The 22,505-nt window shown below is 37.2% G+C and overlaps 1 protein-coding gene across 1 annotated transcript in view; it reads right to left on the bottom strand.

Moving 5' to 3' along the window:
* Positions 1-22,505, bottom strand: part of HMCN1 (hemicentin 1) — a 478,487-nt gene that overhangs the window by 353,317 nt on the left and 102,665 nt on the right. Inside the window, exon 2 of the mRNA XM_078078047.1 lies at positions 10,978-11,048. Within this exon, the coding sequence (XP_077934173.1) occupies positions 10,978-11,048 (71 nt within the window). The remainder of the gene's footprint in view (positions 1-10,977; positions 11,049-22,505) is intronic.

Consider the following 22,505-nt stretch of genomic DNA (forward strand, 5'->3'; position numbering starts at 1 on the left):
CTACTGTTTATACCAGTTGTTTCCCAGATAAGCCTAACTCCAAGCAATGAAAAAATGAAACTTTTCTGGTAGGCTCATGCCTAAGTCCAAAATAAGTATTAGTGGCCTTATAATACTTACCCTTATTCTAATGTAACTATAACCTACTAAGCCTTGCTTCAAAGTCAGACTGTATTTTTCCTTCGTGTGAACACCCACTGCTCAAATGTCTTATTTGTGTCATTCATCCTTTACCTATAAAATTTAGGAATGAAACTCAGTCTTAAGCTGAACAAAAGTTTATAACCCTCAGTTCTCTTTCTTAAAACACAGTTGTATGATTCTATGAATAGGGAAAACAGAAGGTACATGTGGAAATCATTACATTGCATTGAACCTAAACTAAAGTTGCATCCAAGCAATTTTAAAATAAATCAGAATGACTGTAGAATCCTAATGCATTAGTGACATTTGGTCTTCATCACTTGTAGAAAATATGGCAGGAATATACTGAGGGATAATCGGAGTATTTCTTTTTTTTTTTTAAAGATTTTATTTATTTATTTAAGAGAGAACGAGCAAGGGGGAAGGGCAGAGGGAGAGGGAGAAGCAAGCTCCCTGCTGAGCAGGGAGCCCCATGCAGGGCTGGATCCCCGGACCCTGAGATCATGACCTGAGCCGAAGGCAGATGCTTACCCGGCTGAGCCACCCAGGTACCCAATCACAGTATTTCAGAGCCCAAACTTCAAATCTCTATAATCAAAATAAAAGATATTACATTCCAGGCAGTCCACCATGCTGCCCTTTACTAGTTTGGAGAAGGTGGAATCCAAATCAAGGCATCAAAAAACGGTTGACCTTGCTTTCAGATGCATTAAAAGCTAACAATTACAATCATTTCCAGGCTTTCAGATTATCACCTGTCAGTAGTAAGAGTCTAACTCTTCAACAACTGATCTTTCAATTTGTTAGAACTTTCATGTTTGGTCTTAGGAGGAGATTAGTTTACTTCAATTTTAAATAATCATAAAGGATACACTATATACCAGCCATTCAATATCTTGATTAATAAATCAGAAAATGATATACCTTCATACTACTTAGAGAATTCCTTCCTTTGTCCTTCAAGGATTCTGTACCTTTTTATTGTGACCTTTTCTTTTCCCACCAAATTAAGGCATTGCCCTGGTCCCTGGTTGGGATTCCTGATCTCTCCTAACATGACTTCCTTGTTTGCCCAGAGAGAAAGAGCCAGAAGAGGGCAGGGTTGTGGGCCTTGCAGCCACTCATCATCTGCTTATTCAAGGATTAGGCAGGCTTTCTTTCTCCTTTGTTTTCCTTGGGCTATGACCCTTCTCTGTCTTTCCTTAGTACTCCTCAGATTCAGCCTGGCCACTAAAATCTCTGTCTTCCTTTCCACTCTAACACTCACATATGGATTTTATATACTCCCCAGCACATTTCGTATTATCTTTGTTATTGGGTACTTGAAAGAGATTATAATGTTGTGATTGTGTAATGTGTGTTTTATTTTATGTGTTAAAAATGTATTTATACTGCTTATGTAATTTTAGGTCTTGGCAAAAAAAAAATATCAACACGATGCATTTTTTACCAATAAAATCATTATAATTTATGAACATAATTTACAGGGAAGTTTGAGATAGATGAATTGTATGGGTTGTTTTAGAGCTAATAGTCATTAAACAAAACTTGTGAACTAAGATCTAGATTATCTCACAGGAGGAGACTCGTATGTATCAACAGACTAGATAAATGAGGGTTTTCAAAAATCAACATGAATATAGAAGGATAGAGACCTGGTTTAAAGTTTATATGAGGAAATCTGACCTACTGAGTTGGTGACTGCACCCGAATTCAATAATATGATACGACTGCCAAAGCCCGGGATCAGCCTCAAACACCAAGACAGGCTCCAGGACACGGCTCCAGAGGAGGACCCCATGTATAATCTGGTGATGAAGACCAGTGCTATCAAATCCCTAACTGGGCTTAGTTCATTTCAGATTCTGACATCTGATGGAATAATTGGACAAATAACAAAGTTAATACCAATACCAAGACTCCACAATTCTTCCTGACACTTTTTCAAGGCCTAAGAATAAAGACAGCTTCTTGAGAACTGCTCCTGATCAATTTGGATTGAGAAGAAACTCTTAATTTCCCATACATTCATTTTGCTCAACATGAGGTTGATAGTTTTCTCTAGGAGTCCTGGTTTTATATCAAGAAACATTCTCCCAAGGAAAACATTTTGACCTCCGTCCTTACCATCACCTAAAAACTGACAAAATCAGATGCAGTATTTATTATGGGGAATAGAGTTATCCTTTGGTTGGGTAATGAGCATGTATGAAGTGAATCCAGGCATCACGGGTCAGTGAATTCCTCTTCTTAAATGTTATTTGGTCACATGTAACTGCATTATTTACTCCGCAATGACTCCTGTGTTTACCCTTTGGAACATTCCCACACATGCACACTTTGAAAAGAAAATTAAGACTTTTATCATCATAATCCATACCCACCTCTTTCTGGTCTATATTCTGCTTTGAAAAAGTAATCTAATAGTCAGAATACTCTTCTATACTCTCTTTCCTTTGAAGTACACATATGAAAGATTGTTAAGAAATCATCTAGGGTTTTGCTTCTGGATAGGGTATCAGGGTGGGTAGCTACAAAAGAGCCAAGCATTTCCACACAGGGCCATCCATTCTCTTTACTCCCTGAGGACTTAGGATTAATTGTCCCTCAGAGAATTCAAATGGTCTAGCAGAAAACTCCAGGAGCAAATCAAAGTTTTAAAAGGTGCTTTGTTCAAACTCCAAGAAGTTTCAACTTTAACAATAAAAATAATCAAAACACCACCTACAAATACAACTACAATATGAACACTACCTTTCAATCCCCTAAAGGGCATCTTGTCCTTATATCTCTCCAAGGTGTTTGTGAGGTGATACTTAAATAAGCTTACCAGAGTAAGTAGTGAGAACATATGCAGAGCAATAGGAACAATTTTTATTTATAATTAACTTTGTCATCTGCTACTCAGTAAATTTAGGTGAGCCAATTACTCAAAGTGATCAGAGGTAGCAGTGAAAGCCAAAATTTTCAAGGAATAAATTCATTTCATTGAGGATGAGACCAGCCCTAGACCTACATCTGTCTTTAATTCTCTACACCCCTACTTTGAAATAAAATACAAAGACAAATTCTATAAATAAATGTCAATTTGATTAGATTAATTAGGTTATTTAAATCAATATTTAGAAAGAAAGTAGCAGAATGATAAAAAGGACACCAGCTCTGGCATTAAAAACCTCCAGTTTTGAGACCAGCTTTGCTCCTTGCCAGTTTGGTGACCTGATGAAGTCTTGTTACCTAATAATACCCCAAAGCTTGAGTATCCTCATTTGTAAAAAGGAATATTAATATTTGTGTGGGTGTGAATTGAGAGAATAACTTTAAAATACATGCAAAATCACAAGGCACGTATTCCACAATTGCTGGTCATTTATGGCAGGATTACTTGGTGATTATTTCCCTTAAAAAAACTCTGGGGTACTACAGGTAGTAATAATAGCTAACATTCCTCAAGCCCTTACTTTGGGCCAAACACTGGTTCTACTATTCTTGAAGCTTTTACATGTATTATGAGTTACATGTAATGGACTCCGTATCTCACCTTCTTCCCTTAATTAAATATATGCCATTCCTCCTGTAAAAGTGAATTTATACACTTCTATATATATGCATTTGTAAGAAAGAAAACTTAAATAAAAGCGGCTGTCTTCAGTTGAATCATGTCCAATACCAAAAATGTAAATCACATCTTTCATAGTTTTCAGTGTGTCTATATCTGCACTTTATATATAATCCCTTCCCTTTTCTTTTCTAGTCATTTTTTTTTGCTTTTTCTTAATTTCTTTCTGTTATACATCAGTTTGGTTTTTAAAATTCATATAGATTGTCCTATAAATCTAGAAATAAAAAACATACTTTTACATAGTAACATGATTTAGAGTATGAGAAATTAGATAAAGTGTATACAAAATTGTCATCAGAAATTGCTCTTCTAAAATCAGCACTATCTTGGGGTGCCTGGGTGGCTCAGTCATTAAGCATCTGCCTTCGGCTCAGGTCATGATCTCAGGGTCCTGGGATCGAGCCCCGCATTGGGCTCCCTCCTCGGCAGGAAGCCTGCTTCTCCCTCTCCCACTCCCCCTGCTTGTGTTCCCTCTCTCGCTGTGTCTCTCTCTGTCAAATAAGTAAATAAAATCTTAAAAAAAAAAAAAATCAGCACTATCTTGTCCTCCTCTTTTTAACCATCTTGGCCTGTCTGGCCCTGGTTTCTCATACTCTCCTTTGGCAGTTAATCCTAATATCAGCTGTTCCTACACTACAGCAAAACATTTTTTTCCCTTAACCTCAGCCTGCTGCAGTTTGCCTATTTACCCTTCTATTTCTGTTAAAGAATTGCAATAATTGGACATTACCCCCATCTTCTTCATAACTATCTTGTTGCTATGTGATGATGCTTTTCTAATATTTTTACTCTTATTCCTGCTTTTTTTAAGGTCAATTTTACTAATAGACTTTGCAAAGGGAAATTAAATTGTGTGTAAAGCTTTTCAGTTTTAGGGACCAACTATCTATATGAAAAAAATTTATTTTTTTACAATAATCCTATTATTGTAAAACTTCCTTTTTCTTTACATTTCAAATGTTTGACTAACTGCTTTTTGTTCTTTAAAACAAAAACATATAGATAGGGGACGCCTGGGTGGCTAGTCAGTGAAGTATCTGCCTTTGGCTCAGGTCATATTCCCCAGGGTACTGGAATCAAGCCACAGGGTCAGGCTTCCTGCTCTGTAAGGAGTCTGCTTCTCCCTCTCTCTCTGCCTCTCCCCCCAGCACTGCTCCTGCGTGCTCACACCCTCTCTCTCTCTCTCATAAATGAATAAAATCTTTAAAAAAAGAACATATAGATAAAAGGCTTAAAAGCATATCACTGCTGGGGCGCCTGGGTGGCTTAGTCGTTAAGCGTCTGCCTTCAGCTCAGGTCATGATCCCAGGGTCCTGGGATCGAGCCCCGCATCGGGCTCCCTGCTCCGCGGGAAGCCTGCTTCTCCCTCTCCCATTCCCCCTGCTTGTATTCCCTCTCTCGCTGTGTCTCTCTCTGTCAAATAAAAATAAATAAAATCTTTAAAAAAAAAAAAAAAAAGCATATCACTGCTATACCATTTTCTAAAAATCAGAAAGTTTTATAGTTTCCTATAAAGAATGTGACCTGAGACAGGACTTTGCACTGCATATTTACAAAGCTCTGTGTGATTTGAATACCATTTGTTGACATTTGTCTTCCCTTCTTTTCCCCAGAGCTACTTTTCCTCAGCTACTTTTCAAGTTACTTCCTTGTATTCCAGATGAAAGATGATAAAGGAAAATGAAATTAATATTATAAATTTAATGATTTAAGTTTAGTGATTTTTTTTCTAAGTTTTTCTTGGAAAATTTTAAATTGCTTTTTAAGTTACCTATATCTCTATAAGAAAAATAGCTAAGCCTAGTGTAATGTTAACGGTCAATTATTTAATTTACTTAAAACTAAATTTACTTTTCTTGTTTTCAAAATCATTACAAATGCAAAAAAATTATTAACTTTAAAAAGATTTTTTAAAAGCTAAGTTAGTTTTAGTAGGATGCAATTCTTGTTGCTCATGATACCAGTGATTTGCGGGGAGGCACTAAAAATGGTAGAGGGGGACCTGAAGAGGGGTCTGGAAATTATATACAAAACAAAATTTAGTATCTCATACTAAAATTTTATGAAATTTGTAACGTTTAGTTTCTAGACTGATTTATGAAATAATACAATATTCTCCTAGCAAACACTGAAGAGAAAACAAAATATAGTCTTTAGATTAGGTGTTAAGTGATGATGTAGCCTAGAGTCTTTTCGTATTTGATCCTTACTCAAAGAAACTTTTTGCCATTCATTTAAAAAGAAATAATTCACTAGAAACTTCAAATCTTTGAAAGTAGGAAAAAAAAATAACCTTCCATGGTATCCCCAGTGCCTTTAACAATGTCCAATGTTGAATAAAGGGCAAAAGTAAATATTTGGTTTCTTCCCAAACTGGTTCTTCTACTTAAGCATCCTCTTGGATCCCAAGACAATGCAAAAATAAACCCCGTAAGATGTAGCCAGTCCAGAGAAAACCTCCAGAGAAATGTACAACAGCTTTCATTCCAGGAGAAAAGAAAAGAAAGATTATTTTCTTGAACAGAGATATGATACAATCCTATGGAGTGCCGTATCAGGCTCAATTCCAGAAGGTGATGCACCAGGGCTCTGGGGAGGGAATCAATGCAGTATAAGTCAGGAATCATGATCCTTCACCCTAGAGGCAAATGGAGCATAGAGGGTAAGTACACTCCTTGAAGATCCTTCAGAACAAAAGAAAGGGAGAGGCAGGAAATCAGGAAGTGCCCGTGCCAGGTCTCACTGAGAATGTAGGGATTTTCATTCTAGCCAGATATTAAAGAATACAGTTCAGCTGTATTTCTGCATAGAAAAAAAAAGTGAATACAGTAAATCCTTTCTTAATATTCTATCAGCTAGAAATCTCCATTCCTTGGCCCTTCTGAATCTCTATGTAACGAAAACTGATAATTAGGTTTTTAAGTTACCCTTTGTACCATCAAGTAAAGCTTAAATTATATTTGATATAGTTTTTACTGTTAAATATATATTTTTAAAAGAGGCTACCCTCATATAACATCCATTTATTCAACAGCTATTTAAGTCCACTCTAGTGCATATATCAGTTCATCCCACAGGTAGATCAGAGGCTCAATGAGAGCTACAAGGCTCTTGGTCACAGGAGCTCATGCATGGCAGAATAAGGCAACATAAAAATTTTAACAACCAGGGCAATACAATTTCTAATTCCTATGATCCATGTAAAGGATAGAAATTTTTATGGAAAAGATTTTTTTCAGAGGATCTGGACATCTAAAGTGGCAAAGAATTTGCTAGATGGAGGGACAGAAAAGTAAATTCTCAGTAAGTATCAAGAAATGACTAAAAAAGAATGAGATGGTATAAGAGAAAGGAAACAGAGGATTATTAGTGGAAAAAATCATCAGAATAAGCTTAGTAAAAGAGAAAAATAGGGCGCCTGGGTGGCTCAGTTGGTTAAGCAACTGCCTTCGGCTCAAGTCACGATCCTGGAGTCCCGGGATCGAGTCCCGCATCGGGCTCCCTGCTCGGCAGGGAGTCTGCTTCTCCCTCTGACCCTCCTCCCTCTCATGCTCTCTGTCTCTCATTCTCTCTCTCTCAAATAAATAAATAAAATCTTTAAAAAAAAAAAAAAGAGAAAAATAGCCAAGGGGTAACTATATAAATCTATTTATATTTCTTATGAAATATAGTTTATTTTAGTGTATAATTTAAAAACTATAGAGATAGGCACAATAAAAAAAATCATGACTGAATACATATTTGGAATGCCAAGCTTTGGCTTTTTCACCCTATGCCCCAATTATGCTCATACCATGCACAGTTACAAATCAAGTCATTCACCCAATAGTGAAACCAAAGTATTAAACTTCAACTCTAATTTGGACTCTGTTGATTTGTATATAGTGGTATATTCAATCTTTCTTTCATTCATCAAAGAGTGAGCATATTTTATATGCCATGCATTTTACTAGGGTAATGATGAACTAAATCAGACATGATTCTTCAATGTGAAATCCCAACTACTTTGTGATGGAAAGAGGTAGTGAGATATGACCAAGCCTGGAGGACAGGGCAGGATCTCTGAGGAAGTGGTATTTAAGATTAGACTTTGAATACAGGATTTCAAACTAGGTTAAGGGAACATGGAAGTGAAGACAGGATGAAGGATAGGAACTTCCTATCCAAGGAGAAGAGCATGTGCAAAAATCCCACCAGGAGATGGGTGAGGATACACATATGGGGAGGCTCTATGTAAGGCCCTAAGACAGAGCCCAAGCCCAGAGAAGAGAGTGGCTCTATACAGGGCTGAAACAGAGACAGATCTCAGGTCACTCAAAATCTTGGGAAGAATTTGATGAGGTGGGGATGACTGCAGAGGATATTAGGGGGAAATGTTCAGAGATGTATTTTGAGATCATTTTGTTTGCAGAATAGAGAATAGCCTGGAAAATAATAGCAAGAGTAAATGCAGGAAAATCACTTAGAAGCTTTTTTGATTTGTTTAGACTAAAGATATAGTAATTGGGGCTAGGGTAGTACCAACAGAAATGGAGAGAAGTCAACTGATATGAAAAATATTTAGAAAGTTAAAAACCAAGACTTGATGGTTTGGATGCTGGAGGAAAAGGGAGAAGTATATTAAGGATGATTCAGATTTTTTGGTAGTATAACCAAAATATATGCATCATTCACAAAGATAACAAATAGAGGACAAAGAGCAAGGATTTAGGACCAAGGATGGAGCAATGGAAAGGGCATGTGGAGAGAAATGAGCTGCCTAGGAAGCTGAGGAAAAGTGGGAAGAAAATGAGAATGTAGGGAAGGGTGTATTTGTCAAAGACAACAAAGATGTCCATCTAATATGCTGATGACTGAACTGTTTCCACTGCATTTAACAAGACAGAGATCACATGTCACCAGCTAGAGCTACTTTGATGGTGTGGGGCTGTGGGGACTAGAGTGACATAGATGGAGGAGTGAATAGGGGAGGTGGGTGTGAGGAAATGATGGTGGTGAATACAGACAACTTTCTTGACATTGAAGGAACTAAGAAGGGTAAAAGTTGTTATTTATAAGAGGATTTGAGAAAAATAGAGATTTACTGTTTATTTTGTTTTGCTTTTTATGGTTTGGTTTGTTGGGATTTGTTTGCTTTTTGGAGACTAGGACATACTTAAGAATAAATGGGAACTTTTAAGCAGCTGAGAGAAACAGCTTGAGAGTGCTAGGTTCCTGAAAAAGCCAAAGAGTTGAGATCAAGTAAAGAATGAGATTAGGATGGGTACTGGATGTCAATGGATTTGAGGTATGAGGAAGAGAGGACTGCCATTTTTATGTGCCTGTGTTTGAAACAGTAAGTGAGGTCACTTGCTCAGAGTAGATAACTTGTAATAAATAAAAGGGTGAGGGGATGGAGATTTAAAGAGAGTAGACAAGATCTATAATTGTCATTGGGAGAAATAGGAGATTTATTCATTTTTTTTATTTTATTTTATTTTATTTTTTTTTTTTTTTTAAAGATTTTATTTATTTATTTGACAGAGAGAGACACAGCAGAAGAGGGAACACAAGCACGGGGAGTGAGAGAGGGAGAAGCAGGCTTCCCGTGGAGCAGGGAGCCCGATGCGGGGCTCGATCCCAGGACCCTGGGATCATGACCTGAGCCGAAGGCAGACGCTTAACGACTGAGCCACCCAGGTGCCCCTATTCATTTTTTTTAAAGATTTTATTTATTTTGACAGAGAAAGAGAGAGAGCGATCATAAGCAGGGGGAGGGGCAGAGGCAGAGGGAGAAACAGGCTCCCCGCTGAGCAAGGAGCCCAGGACCCTGGGATCATGACCTGAGCCGAAGGCAGACACTTAACGAACTGAGGCACCCAGGTGTCCTGAAATGGGAAATTTAATTGACCAAAGAAATACAGTAAGATCATGGGAGTATTGAGAGTCCAGTGGAGATAGGTGGGTTTGTATTTACAGTGGAATCAACCTGCCCTGTTGTGAGACTTCAACAGCACTTGACCACTGGTGGATAGGCATGAATAATGCAGATAACTGGGGTCAGAGAGGAAACAGAACAGAAAAGCAATGGACAAGAAAAAAAAAGATATGTTTTTGAAATGATAGGACTCTGGGCTAGATTGGAGGAAAGTAAAAAAAAACGAGAGATCTGAATGCCTGGGAGACAGGATAGGGGTTAATGAGGGTGAAGGAGCAGTTGTAAGCAATTGCATCAACAAGCTTGGTAGACAGACAGTTGCTGTTCGAGGTTCAAATGCTTGAATTAGTGATCTGAGTGGCAGAATGGATTGGTGAGGATAAGGTCCAGAGGGTGTGTGTGGGAATGGAAGACTGAGATAAAGTAAAGAACAGGCTATTGAAGATGACTAGCAGGTCAAGGAACTGAGGGGAGAAGGTTCTGACAGGTCATTCCCATAAATACTGAAGTCCCTGGGATAGTGGCAGCCCTGAAGGGGAAAGGTAGCCAAAGATCCAGGTACCGATAGCTTAGTTGAATGATGAGGAGTGGTCAAAAGTTCTGGAAATGACTACAGCAGAGACCATCTATGGATGATAGCATAGTGAAGCAGCCTCAGAGAGCAAGTTTTTTTGTTTTAATGAATGGATTTAGCAATAATAATCTCAAAGGAGCACTAAGGAGAAAGTACATACTAACCCTATCTCCAAGTCCTGTTTTTCAGAATAACAGTTAAACCAATGTTATTCTTCTTCTCTAATAACCAAATTATACTTACGGTCAAAAATTTTATACAGTTGATTTAAAGCATAGAATATCAAAATTATTTTAATTATACCATTTCTGTTACGGGGAAAGAATTAACTGTTCCTTATGATTCTCAATGAAGGGACTCACCGAGAGCCGGGTTCAGTAAATTTTTTCTGTAGAGGGTCGTATAGGAAATATCTTAGGCTATGAGGGCCAAAGAGTCTGTCAAAACTACTTTTATCTGCTACTGTTACATGAAAGCAACCATAGATGATGCATAAATGAAGATGAACCCAATCTGCCCCACTCCCATATCTATTGTTCAATTTATTCAACACTCAAGAGAAGTGGCAGTGAGAAAGTGAAAAGTGAGAAAAAGAGGTGGTATTGGAATTTAAAACCCAACAATTATTTCTATCAGATTTAAAAATAAAGGAAATCGGACAAAAGTTCATGATTTTCCTTTCCCCTAAAACAAACTGAAAAACTGAAAGCAAGCACTTACCTGAACATACAGTTCTCTGAGTTCATACTGAAATTTCTTGGGATCCGTGGTAATTGTCACTGGGCCAATTTCTATGAAGATAAAAGTGACACAGGTGAATAAATTGTAATTAACAGCATTAAAGACTTTTTTGTGTTTGCAAATGTCTTTTCATTCGGCACTACATGGTTATTTATTAATAAGAAATATACAGCCAGCAAAACAACAGTTTCTCAGTTTATAGCTACCAAAGAATAACTTAAAATTTGCTGGAAATCATGCTTATGCAGAGTGAATGTTTAGCCTTGGGAAATGCAAAGGGGCAGTCAAAAATGTCATAAGACAGAGTCAGGAGACCCCAGGTTCGGTCCCTTTTTACTCTCACTGGTCAGTGAATACTTATTGAATACCTACTTTGTTGCTGGACTCTAAATTAATCACTTACCCAGCCTATAATTCTGTTTTCTCAACTATATATTGTAAATTTGTTTGCAACTTTTCTGTAAGTCCAAATTAGTTGAAAAAAAAAAATTAACATTAAACAACATAAAAACAAATGAACATCAATGCCACAGTGTTTTTAAGAACTTGTAGAAGCACTGAAATGAGGACATTAAAAGTTCAGGAAATAGTCCCTATCACTTCCTTCCCCCAGCTGGGGTTGCTGTCCATCACTATCACCATTCTCCTTAGCTGACTTTGACCACCATAATTACCTGACTATCCTGATGTACTGCACAAACCACCACTCCAAATGGGAACAAGTGGGGCCACTGCATTCCTCGGAAAATCAGGACCTTAGTAAGTCAGGTGAAGAGAAAGAGCCCAGATACCAGGGTGGGTAAAGTTGGCAATATTATTTTTATAGGATACAGTATGTCTATGGTAAACATTTTAATCCACAAAGATCAGTTTCTTAAAAAAAAAAAAAAATCAACCTTTAAAATAGACAAGTGGAAAGTGGCCTTTACAGGAATCAATTACTTCCTTAAGAAACATTCATATATTTAAGGAATATAGTATTAAAATTCATCAGAGTATCACGTGCATAGACATATCATCTTAAATTCCCAGGGTGGATGAAAAGTTTTCTACTTTATCTAATGAAGATACAGGCTGCATTCAAAATGATAATATGCAACTACAATACAAAATTATAAAAATATTTAACATTGAGTTTTTATAAGACATTTTCTAGCTTCAAAGGCACATTGCTAGACAAAAGACTTTATGACTTCAAAGGATAATAATTAATTAGTCAGGCCTTCTATAACGTGCTAAATATAATACAAAAACAGACTGTAGGATTTTAGAAATAAATGAGGTAAATTGGAAAGGAAGCACAATTTGTCTGCCTCAACCCATGTAATTTTTCTTAAAAATCACATGAAAACTATGTCTGCATCCTTCATCACAGATTAGACACCTTGCAGTATGCAAAAGGAATGGAGAGGCAATTGGAAGAACTGTGTGAAAATGCAAACATCTGCATTCCATACCAAGCAGAACAGTTATTAGTTATGTGAAAGTCTTTTCCCAAGTATATGGAAAATCAGAGAAGCCTACTCCCTCAAGACTAAACAAAGGCATACTTTGCAAAGCAATGCAAAATAGCAAAGAATATGCCAGACAGTTACACCCTGACATATAAATTGTCAGCAGCATTGTCAAGCCAAACTTCTATGTTCCTACATGGCATAATACTGAAATAACTCTATAATTCAAAGCTCAAGAATTAGAAAGAAATACAAAGAATACTAGAGGAAAGCAATTACATTAAGACTAAAAAGGACACACATAGAAGAATATTCCCTATAATAAGAATTTTAAAAATAGCCCTGGATATATGCCTGTTCTTCAAGAGTGGAGATCAAGGACTGCTATTAAAATAAGAGAACCGATTAGACTTCATTTATATCCATAAACTCAAATACCCATTTGTTTTCAACAAAGATAGGAAATCCCTCCTGAAGCTCATTAATAATCATTTTTGTAAACTACGTTGGACAGCTGAGATAAATCTTTTTATCAGTTATGAGAAATACTCAGGAGAGGTGAGGGCTTGCTGAACTGCCATATCCCTCCAGCTGCAAGCATCCTTTCCAATTCTTTTGAATTGAATGATATGACTATTTGGCAAAATCAGCCCTCCTCCCTTTTAGGACTTGCTTCCATTCCAGTCTTTCTCTTCACTTAATACAGCCCTGTGCCAGTTGTTTTATGAGCAATTTCCATTTCTCTTCCTTTTTGCTCATGTTGGTTTCATCCCCTGCCAAGCCTTTGATGACATTCAGCAGGTACAACTTTGTCCTCTCTTCCTGCCTGAACATGGTCCTCTATTGCTTACAGAATTAAATGGGAACTCTCCAAGGCATTCCAAGTCTCTCTTCCATTAATCCAGTTTTCTAACTTTGTCAACATCCCTTAGCATGAGGCTACTGTGCTTCCTCACTACCCCCATGGCCATCCCCACTGTCTTTCATTTGCCCATATGCTGCTCATCTTAAAAAGCCTGGCTTAAGTCCTACTCCTTGGATGTTTTGACTTTTCTCCAATTTGCTTTAATGTTGTTTTTATTGATAATATTTGTACAATAAAGACATGGGAAAAATGAAGATGCATAGCATTCAATAGAATGCAGAGATTATCTCCACCTTATTCAGTTAATTCTATCTTATTTCTTACAAAGAAAACCCAACAAAAAAAATCAATCAATTAACCATCAATCTCCAAATAGAAGCACTGAGCTAGAAGGACATTAAAGACTATATGGTTCAATTTCTTTATCCACGGACAAGAAAACTTGAGGTCCAGTGAAGATGAAATTGAAAACTTTGATGGTGGAAAAAAAAAAGTTAAGCTATTTGAAAATATTTTCTACACAGAGCAACATGGGCAGTCACTAATACTTCTTCTTTTCCAAGATCTCCAGTCTGTTGATGATTATATTACTACTGACTTTTTCCTCCTTTCCTCTGGACCATAGGCAAGATAGGCTATGTTCGAATGCCTAATCTGATGCACACAATATCCAGAATTCTTTATTGTTGCATGCCTGGATATTATCTTTACTAGAACAAGGAACAATAAAGAAAAAAAGAATAAAGGTTAAAGGTTAAACCCAGGCCTTTGGATCCTCTATTTCTTGCTCTTTTCATTACATCATGGAGCCTCCATGCTATAGCTAAACACCATGTGACATGATCAATATGACACTGATTAGCCAACCAAGAAAGTTTTCAGTTTTCCCTATTAACCAAATGTTTTGTTCGTTACTTCAACCAAGTTATTAATGCATAATCAATAGGCATCATTTTCCACATATAGCTTAACTTAAAAAAAAAAAAAAGAACAAACAAGGTGTCTAGGTGGCTCAGTTAGTTGAGTGTTGGACTCTTGGTTTCAGCTCAGGACATGATCTCAGGGTCCTGAGATCCAGACCCGCATCGGGCTCCATGCTCAGCACGGAGTCTGCTTGAGATTTTCTCTCTCCCTCTCCCTCTGCCCCTCCCCCTGCTTGCACATGCACTCCTCTCAATAATAAATAAAATATTAAGAAAAAAGAAACATTAGGGCAACATGTATTGTTACAAATACAAGAAATATGTCATGCTTCAGAAGACCACTTTTGATTTAAAAAAAAAAGTGTCCAAAACTCCAAGGCAGTCTCCTCTTTTCATTTTGTTATTTCTCGTTTCCTAGGGACTTATCAGATGGGTTGGATTTATTTCCAGCATCTCAGCCATTGTTCTCTTAATCTCAGTTGTTGGGTTGTATTTGAGAAAATAATGGAAAGAAGTTCACAATGTAATATTTTCTTTCACTGCTTCACTTGGCAAGATCGATATCCAGTTTCTCACTTCCTTTTTCCTTTCCACTAACAGATTTCTGCTCCTTACAGTTTTTCTTTCCTCAAAGTGCTTCTTGATAATATGAGGAATAGAAAGTGTTCTTGCTGGGATTTAAACACCGTCTGTGCATGATTTGATAATGGTGTTCACAATTTCTTTGGTTTTAAAAAATATATAGTTCTTGGCTTTATATTTATAGTTACACGTAAATACGTGGAAAGTTAAAATGAGAACCCCTAGCTGCATTATAAACTAAACAATATTTGCAGAGCATAATAGAAGAATCAAACATATATATAAATCACAGGGCTTGTCACAATGGAAATTGTTGATAGCAAGCTATGAAAAATTAGAAAGCCTATATAGTGCCTGAAAAGAGCCAAGTAATACAGAAAGGGATAGCCAACTTTCTGTGTCCAGAGAGAATAGAGACCCCTGAACTCTAGGGAAACACACAGGGAAGGCATCAAGGAGGAGATAAGGAAGGAGGTGGGACTTGAAAAGAGCACCAGATTAACAGAGCCTGGCATTAGAGCAGAGAAATTCCAGGCATTGGGACATGGGCTGCTCAAAATCCCTTCCGTGAACTGAATCTCAACATGTTCCACACTCTAAAAATTCTACTCTTGGTCAATTAAACACAAATCAATTATGATGTCTTCTATGTGCAAAGTTGCTAGCAAACAGACATATTCAAAGCATTAAAGTTGTCTAAATGAAAACTAATAAATTTTGTTTCCTGCTTTGGGATGCTACAGAAAAGCAGATTATTAACTATATTTACTTTTACTGTTTTCACTTTAATCCACAATACACTCTTTCCAGATTTCCCTACCCTCATTCAATTATAATGTTGCTGTCCAGCACCATTTTTAAATGATCTGCATCTAATCCATGAAAACAGAACTGTTTCCTGACTTTGAACTAAGCTAATGCCAAGTATATTTCAGGACTCGTTTAACTGAGTACATTCCTACTCACACGAGAATAGGTAATTTTCAAGACCACTTAAAGGCCCTTAATGATTATTTTGACATGAAGTGATGTATTTGGTGTGTTTTATAAAATCCAGGCCAATGGTGAATTCATGCCTAGCATGTTATCTCATATTGATTAAATAGCATTCTGCTCCACTATCCAAAGAGATTATTCCTTTAACAATGAGTTGTACAATAACCTTAAATATATGTACTTAACGAAATGGCAGCTAATATTTGTAAAATGCAAGGGTCATTTCACTGGGCCTGCTGCTGAACAGGATACAGAAAAAATCGTGAACATGAATTCAGCAATGTTACACAGCTGTTTAGAACAGGAAGCAAAGAAGAATGCCGTAATAATCGACACAGGACTTTGAGGTATATTAAGTAGGAAGGATATCATTGCTTACACTGGACCTTAGCCCAAGCTGCAGCAAGCACTCTTACAAAAACAGCCATGGGAATTTTAATGGCCAACAAAATTCAAACTCTTAGTTTTACCTGAAATCCTAAATTAAAAAAAATGGCATTTTAACCCCAAAATATATCCATGCATTGATAAGGTATACTCAAATAAGAAAACATATAATATTTTGTCATGCTATTTAATAAAATTTAATTAATATAATAATAAAATTTATTTAACAAGCTTTCCAATGTGATCATGGTACTCTGAAAGCAAACAAGAAGAAAATGAATACTATGTACAATAACATTTTAAAATTTAAAAAATGATATTCTTATAAGGAAATGTGTTTTTAATTTTAAGATAAAATTAGAATTCATTTCAAAGTTTTAATTGTTCTCTTAGACAATTCTTTAGCATTAATGGTCTTTCAAATAAATCTAGACATCAGTAAGGGATAAAGAAAAATTATAAAAGGAGTAAAATGTTGTTGAAGGAAACAATACATTTACTAGTCCTTAGAAATGAATCACTAATACTGTGAAAATTTCCACATGTTAAGAGAAGAGACTTAACTTCAGCCGTGATTGTTTCCACAACTAAACAAATGTATGCAGTCCTTTGATCATGTTTTCAGGGAAAATATAATTCAGAGATCCAAAATCATGTTTATGAAGCAGTACTTTATTGGCAAAAATATGGAAATCAGAGACATTGATAAAAATATGATAGATGCATTTATGTGTCTGTATATATGTGATATTACTTATATGGTTTCCCCTAAATAGTTGCATTCATTCATTTAACAAATAGTTCAAATTGGCAGGAAAAAGCACAAGCAAGCAAATACATTTAAAGAGACATAGCAGAGGGGCACCTGGGTGGCTCAGTCGGTTAAGTGTCTGCCTTCAGCTCAGGTCATGATCCTGGGGTCCTGGGATTGAGCCCCACATTGAGCCCCGAATCGGGCTCCCTGCTCAGCGGGGAGCCTGCTTCTCCCTCTGTCTCTGCCTGCCACTCCCCCTGCTTGTGCGCTCGCTCGCTCTCTCTGACAAATAAATAAATGAAATCTTTAAAAAAATTAAAAAAAAAGAGAGAGAAAGACATAGCAGAATCAGAAATGTCTGGGTGTGTCTTTCAAATTAAAGGGCTGACTGCATGGACTTAAGACCAGTGCAGTTGTACATGGCCCTGCTCTCAGAGGCCCCTGCTCCGTTGAGAATGCTTTGCATTCAACTGTCTTGAAATAATTTTATCTCTGAATTTGTGTTTTGTAAGTGAAGCTCAGTGGGACAATGGAACACGCAGTCTGCGCTTGGAGCCTTGGCTCATGTGTGGTCCTGCTTGCCACTACTTCTGAGGACAGGTTCACGGCCACCTCCCACCCCTGCAGGCCCTACCCTGGTCCTGCTTCTACAGCTGTCACTGTCCACCATCCACCCCAACAGGGACCTGGATGTGAGGATGGGGAGGGTTGGGAGCCCTGGCCACTGAAAGCCATGTCTCAGCAGGGGCAAACCTTCTATACACTCCCAACCCAGGTACCAAGCATGTCTCAGTGCCAAGGTTTAAAGATCCCTGGGGGCCGCCTGTCTGCCAAAGATTGGGGCCATGAGAAGAGCTGTCTGGCTCAGGTGACCAGACCCCGCCCCAGGCTGAAGCACAGTGCTTGTCCCACATCTGGCGGGAAGAGCAATCCCACAGCCCATCTGGCCAGATGCTGAGCTCAGCTTGCAGCCCAAGGCAGGACCTCAAGGGCCAGCATGAATCTGCACTTGGCTCACAAGTATCCTGGTGCCTGGGGGTGCTCCCTCCTGGTGGCATGCCTGAAGGATCTTCATCTCCTCCCTGCAATTCTCTGAAGTCTGGTTTAAACTATTAGCATGGATTTTACCATCCACGCTTATTTTGTACAATGCCAGTTTCAAATGCAAATACCAGAGCGTTTAACTCTCAAAATCTCAAAATCTCAAAAAAGTTTTTTTGTTTATGTGTTTTAGAATACTTAGCAACAATATTCTTAAATTTATTTTGAACAGCACATGGGCAATTATATTAATGAAAATTGATAATAAAATAAAGGACATCACAAGCATCAAAACTAAGAAGACAGAACTGCTGGTATATAAATGAATATATAATAACTGGGAAAGAATTAATAATCTACATACAAGCTAGTATCTGAAGACAAGATACATAAAATAGGATTATTTTAAAAAATATTTAACTTTAATTCATATTTTATAGTATATAGTAAAGTAAACTCCAATAGGCTTAAATGGTTCAATATGACCATTATAATTATTTTAACTGAATCCAAATTAGAATATAAATGTGATATACAGAAGAATAATATTCTCCTTTTCAAAGAAACAGAAGAAATCACAAGGGGAAATACTGACAGATATTAATATATAGAAATCAAATGAAAATTAATTATACTTGCGGTAAGCACAGAATAACATATAGAGTGGTTAAATCACTATGTACATCCAAAACTAACATATGCTGTGTGTTAACTATACTTCAATAAAAACAAAAACAAAAAAAATCAAATGAATATTAAAATCTTAAAAAAATAAATAAATAAAGCCAGATTTGGCAACATTTATGTCATCAATTAAAATAGATTAAAATCTACACTATCTGAAGAGATCATTCAAATTTGCACCAAAAAAAGTACCAATCACTACATAAAAAGGAAATTCATTAAGAGAAGAAAAACAAAGAAATTAGACCAGAAGCAAATGTTCATATTTAATTATAGTGAAAGAGATAAGCTTGAACAAATTTAAAGTACCTCGTAAGAAAGAAAAGGATTTTTTTTTAAGATTATCACTCAAATTGTAACACAACCTGGAATATGTATACATTTGGTAAGATTATAAGTGGTTACCACTTTTGTGAAATGAACTATAATTATATGCATTTTAGGTATAAGTCCTAAAAGTATCTTCTGATAAACTCATTTCCCTTTTTGTTGTAATTCCCTGAGAATAAAAAGACACAGACCTAAGTAAGATATCGACAAATAATGTCAAAATAGAAAAATGTTTAGAAACATATAAATCTCTAAATAATATCGGGTAGCAATTAACTATTGTTCTATGTAGAAACACAAGTAACAGCTTATCATGTAACACTAAATAAAGAGAGGCAAAACATAAAATATATATACTTGGATTGTAACTATAGAAACAGCTATGCATAAGGACAAATTCTGAAAGGTCACACCAGAGTAAAAATTGACATTCAGAATAAGTGGAATAATGAGAACTATTTTCTTTCATCAGAAAATTTTCAAATTAGTGTACCCATTATTTAAAGAGAGAAAAATTTCACTCCAGCACATACAAGCTTGAGGTTATACTCATGAATTTTGGTCGTATTCATGAATTTGTGGATCTTAATTGGATTATAATGGTCTCTGGAAAAGGCACAAAAATATCTTTTGGCATTAGGCAAGGTAACAAGGAAAGCACTGATTTGGGACATTATCTGTTACTGTTGTGAAGTGAAATATCTGAAGGTGAAATATTTAGAATTTAATCAAAACAGTCATTGTCTGGATCCAGTATTCTTTTTCAATTCTCTCACTTCAAACTTTCATCTTTCTTTTAAATGCACAACTCTTGGCAATGTCATCTTCCTACTGTCAGTCTTTTTTTTTTTTTTTTTAATAGTATGGGTTTTTTTATTGTTATGTTAATCCCCATACATTACATCATTAGTTTTAGATATAGTGTTCCATGATTCATTGTTTGTGCATAACACCCAGTGCTCCATGCAGAACGTGCCCTCCTCAATACCCATCACCAGGCTAACCCATCCTCCCCCCCCCCCACCCCTCTAGAACCCTCAGTTTGTTTTTCAGAGTCCATCGTCTCTCATGGTTCTTCTCCCCCTCCGATTTCCCCCCCTTCATTCTTCCCCTCCTGCTACATTCTTCTTCTTCTTTTTTTCTTTCTTAACATATATTGCTTTATTTGTTTCAGAGGTACAGATCTGAGATTCAACAGTCTTGCACAATTCACAGCACTTACCAGAGCACATACCCTCCCCAGTGTCCATCACCCAGTCACCCCATCCCTCCCACCCCACCCCCCACTCCAGCAACCCTCAGTTTGTTTCCTGAGATTAAGAATTCCTCATATCAGTGAGGTCATATGATACATGTCTTTCTGTTTGACTTATTTCGCTCAGCATAATACCCTCCAGTTCCATCCACGTCGTTGCAAATGGCAAGATCTCATTCCTTTTGATGGCTGCATAATATTCCATTGTATATATATACCACCTCTTCTTTATCCATTCATCTGTTGATGGACATCTTGGCTCTTTCCACAGTTTGGCTATTGTGGACATTGCTGCTATAAACATCGGGGTGCACGTACCCTTTCGGGTCCCTACTTTTGTATCTTTGGGGTAAATACCCAGGAGTGCAATTGCTGGATCATATGGTAGCTCTATTTTCAACTTTTTGAGGAACCTCCATACTGTTTTCCAGAGTGGCTGCACCAGCTTGCATTCCCACCAACAGTGTAGGAGGGTTCCCCTTTCTCCGCATCCCCGCCAACATCTGTCGTTTCCTGACTTGTTAATTTTAGCCATTCTGACTGGTGTGAGGTGGTATCTCATTGAGGTTTTGATTTGGATTTCCCTGATGCCGAGCGATGTTGAGCACTTTTTCATGTGTCTGTTGGCCATTTGGATGTCTTCTTTGGAAAAATGTCTGTTCATGTCTTCTGCCCATTTCTTGATTGGATTCTTTGTTCTTTTGGTGTTGAGTTTGATGAGTTCTTTATAGATTTTGGATACTAGCCCTTTATCTGATATGTCATTTGCAAATATCTTCTCCCATTCTGTCAGTTGTCTTTTGGTTTTGTTGACTGTTTCCTTTGCTTTGCAAAAGCTTTTTATCTTGATGAAGTCCCAATAGTTCATTTTTGCCCTTGCTTCCCTTGCCTTTGGTGATGTGTCTAGGAAGAAGTTGCTGCGGCTGAGGTCGAAGAGGTTGCTGCCTGTGTTCTCCTTTAGGATTTTGATGGACTCCTGTCTCACATTGAGGTCTTTCAACCATTTGGAGTCTATTTTTGTGTGTGGTGTAAGGAAATGGTCCAGTTTCATTCTTCTGCATGTGGCTGTCCAATTTTCCCAACACCATTTGTTGAAGAGACTGTCTTTTTTCCATTGGACATTCTTTCCTGCTTTGTCAAAGATCAGTTGACCATAGAGTTGAGGGTCCATTTCTGGGCTCTTGATTCTGTTCCATTGATCTATGTGTCTGTTTTTGTGCCAGTACCATACTGTCTTGATGATGACAGCTTTGTAGTAGAGCTGGAAGTCCGGAACTGTGATGCCGCCAGCTTTGCTTTTCTTTTTCAACATTCCTCTGGCTATGCAGGGTCTTTTCTGGTTCCATACAAATTTTAGGATTATTTGTTCCATTTCTTTGAAAAAAGTGGATGGTATTTTGATGGGGATTGCATTGAATGTGTAGATTGCTCTAGGTAGTATTGACATCTTCACAATATTTGTTCTTCCAATCCATGAGCATGGAACGTTTTTCCATTTCTTTGTGTCTTCCTCAATTTCTTTCATGAGTATTTTATAGTTTTCTGAGTACAGATCCTTTGCCTCTTTGGTTAGATTTATTCCTAGGTATCTTATGGTTTTGGGTGCAATTGTAAATGGGATTGACTCCTTAATTTCTCTTTCTTCTGACTTGTTGTTGGTGTATAGGAATGCCACTGACTTCTGTGCATTGATTTTATATCCTGCCACTTTACTGAATTCCTGTAGGAGTTCTAGCAGTTTTGGGGTGGAGTCTTTGGGATTTTCCACATAAAGTATCATATCATCTGCAAAGAGTGAGAGTTTGACTTCTTCTTTGCCAATTTGGATGCCTTTGATTTCTTTTTGTTGTCTGATTGCTGTGGCTAGGACTTCCAATACTATGTTGAATAGCAGTGGTGATAGCGGACATCCCTGCCGCATTCCTGACCTTAGGGGGAAAGCTCTCAGTTTTTCCCCATTGAGAATGATATTCGCTGTAGGTTTTTCATAGATGGCTTTTATGATATTGAGGTATGTACCCTCTATCCCTATACTCTGAAGAGTTTTGATCAAGAAAGGATGCTGTACTTTGTCAAATGCTTTTTCTGCATCTATTGAGAGGATCATATGATTCTTGTTCTTTCTTTTGTTAATGTATTGTATCACGTTGATTGATTTGCGGATGTTGAACCAACCTTGCAGCCCAGGGATAAATCCGACTTGGTCGTGGTGAATAAACCTTTTAATGTACTGTTG

Source organism: Halichoerus grypus, chromosome 7 (assembly GCF_964656455.1).
Source record: "Halichoerus grypus chromosome 7, mHalGry1.hap1.1, whole genome shotgun sequence".
In the NCBI taxonomy this organism is placed as follows: domain Eukaryota; kingdom Metazoa; phylum Chordata; class Mammalia; order Carnivora; family Phocidae; genus Halichoerus; species Halichoerus grypus.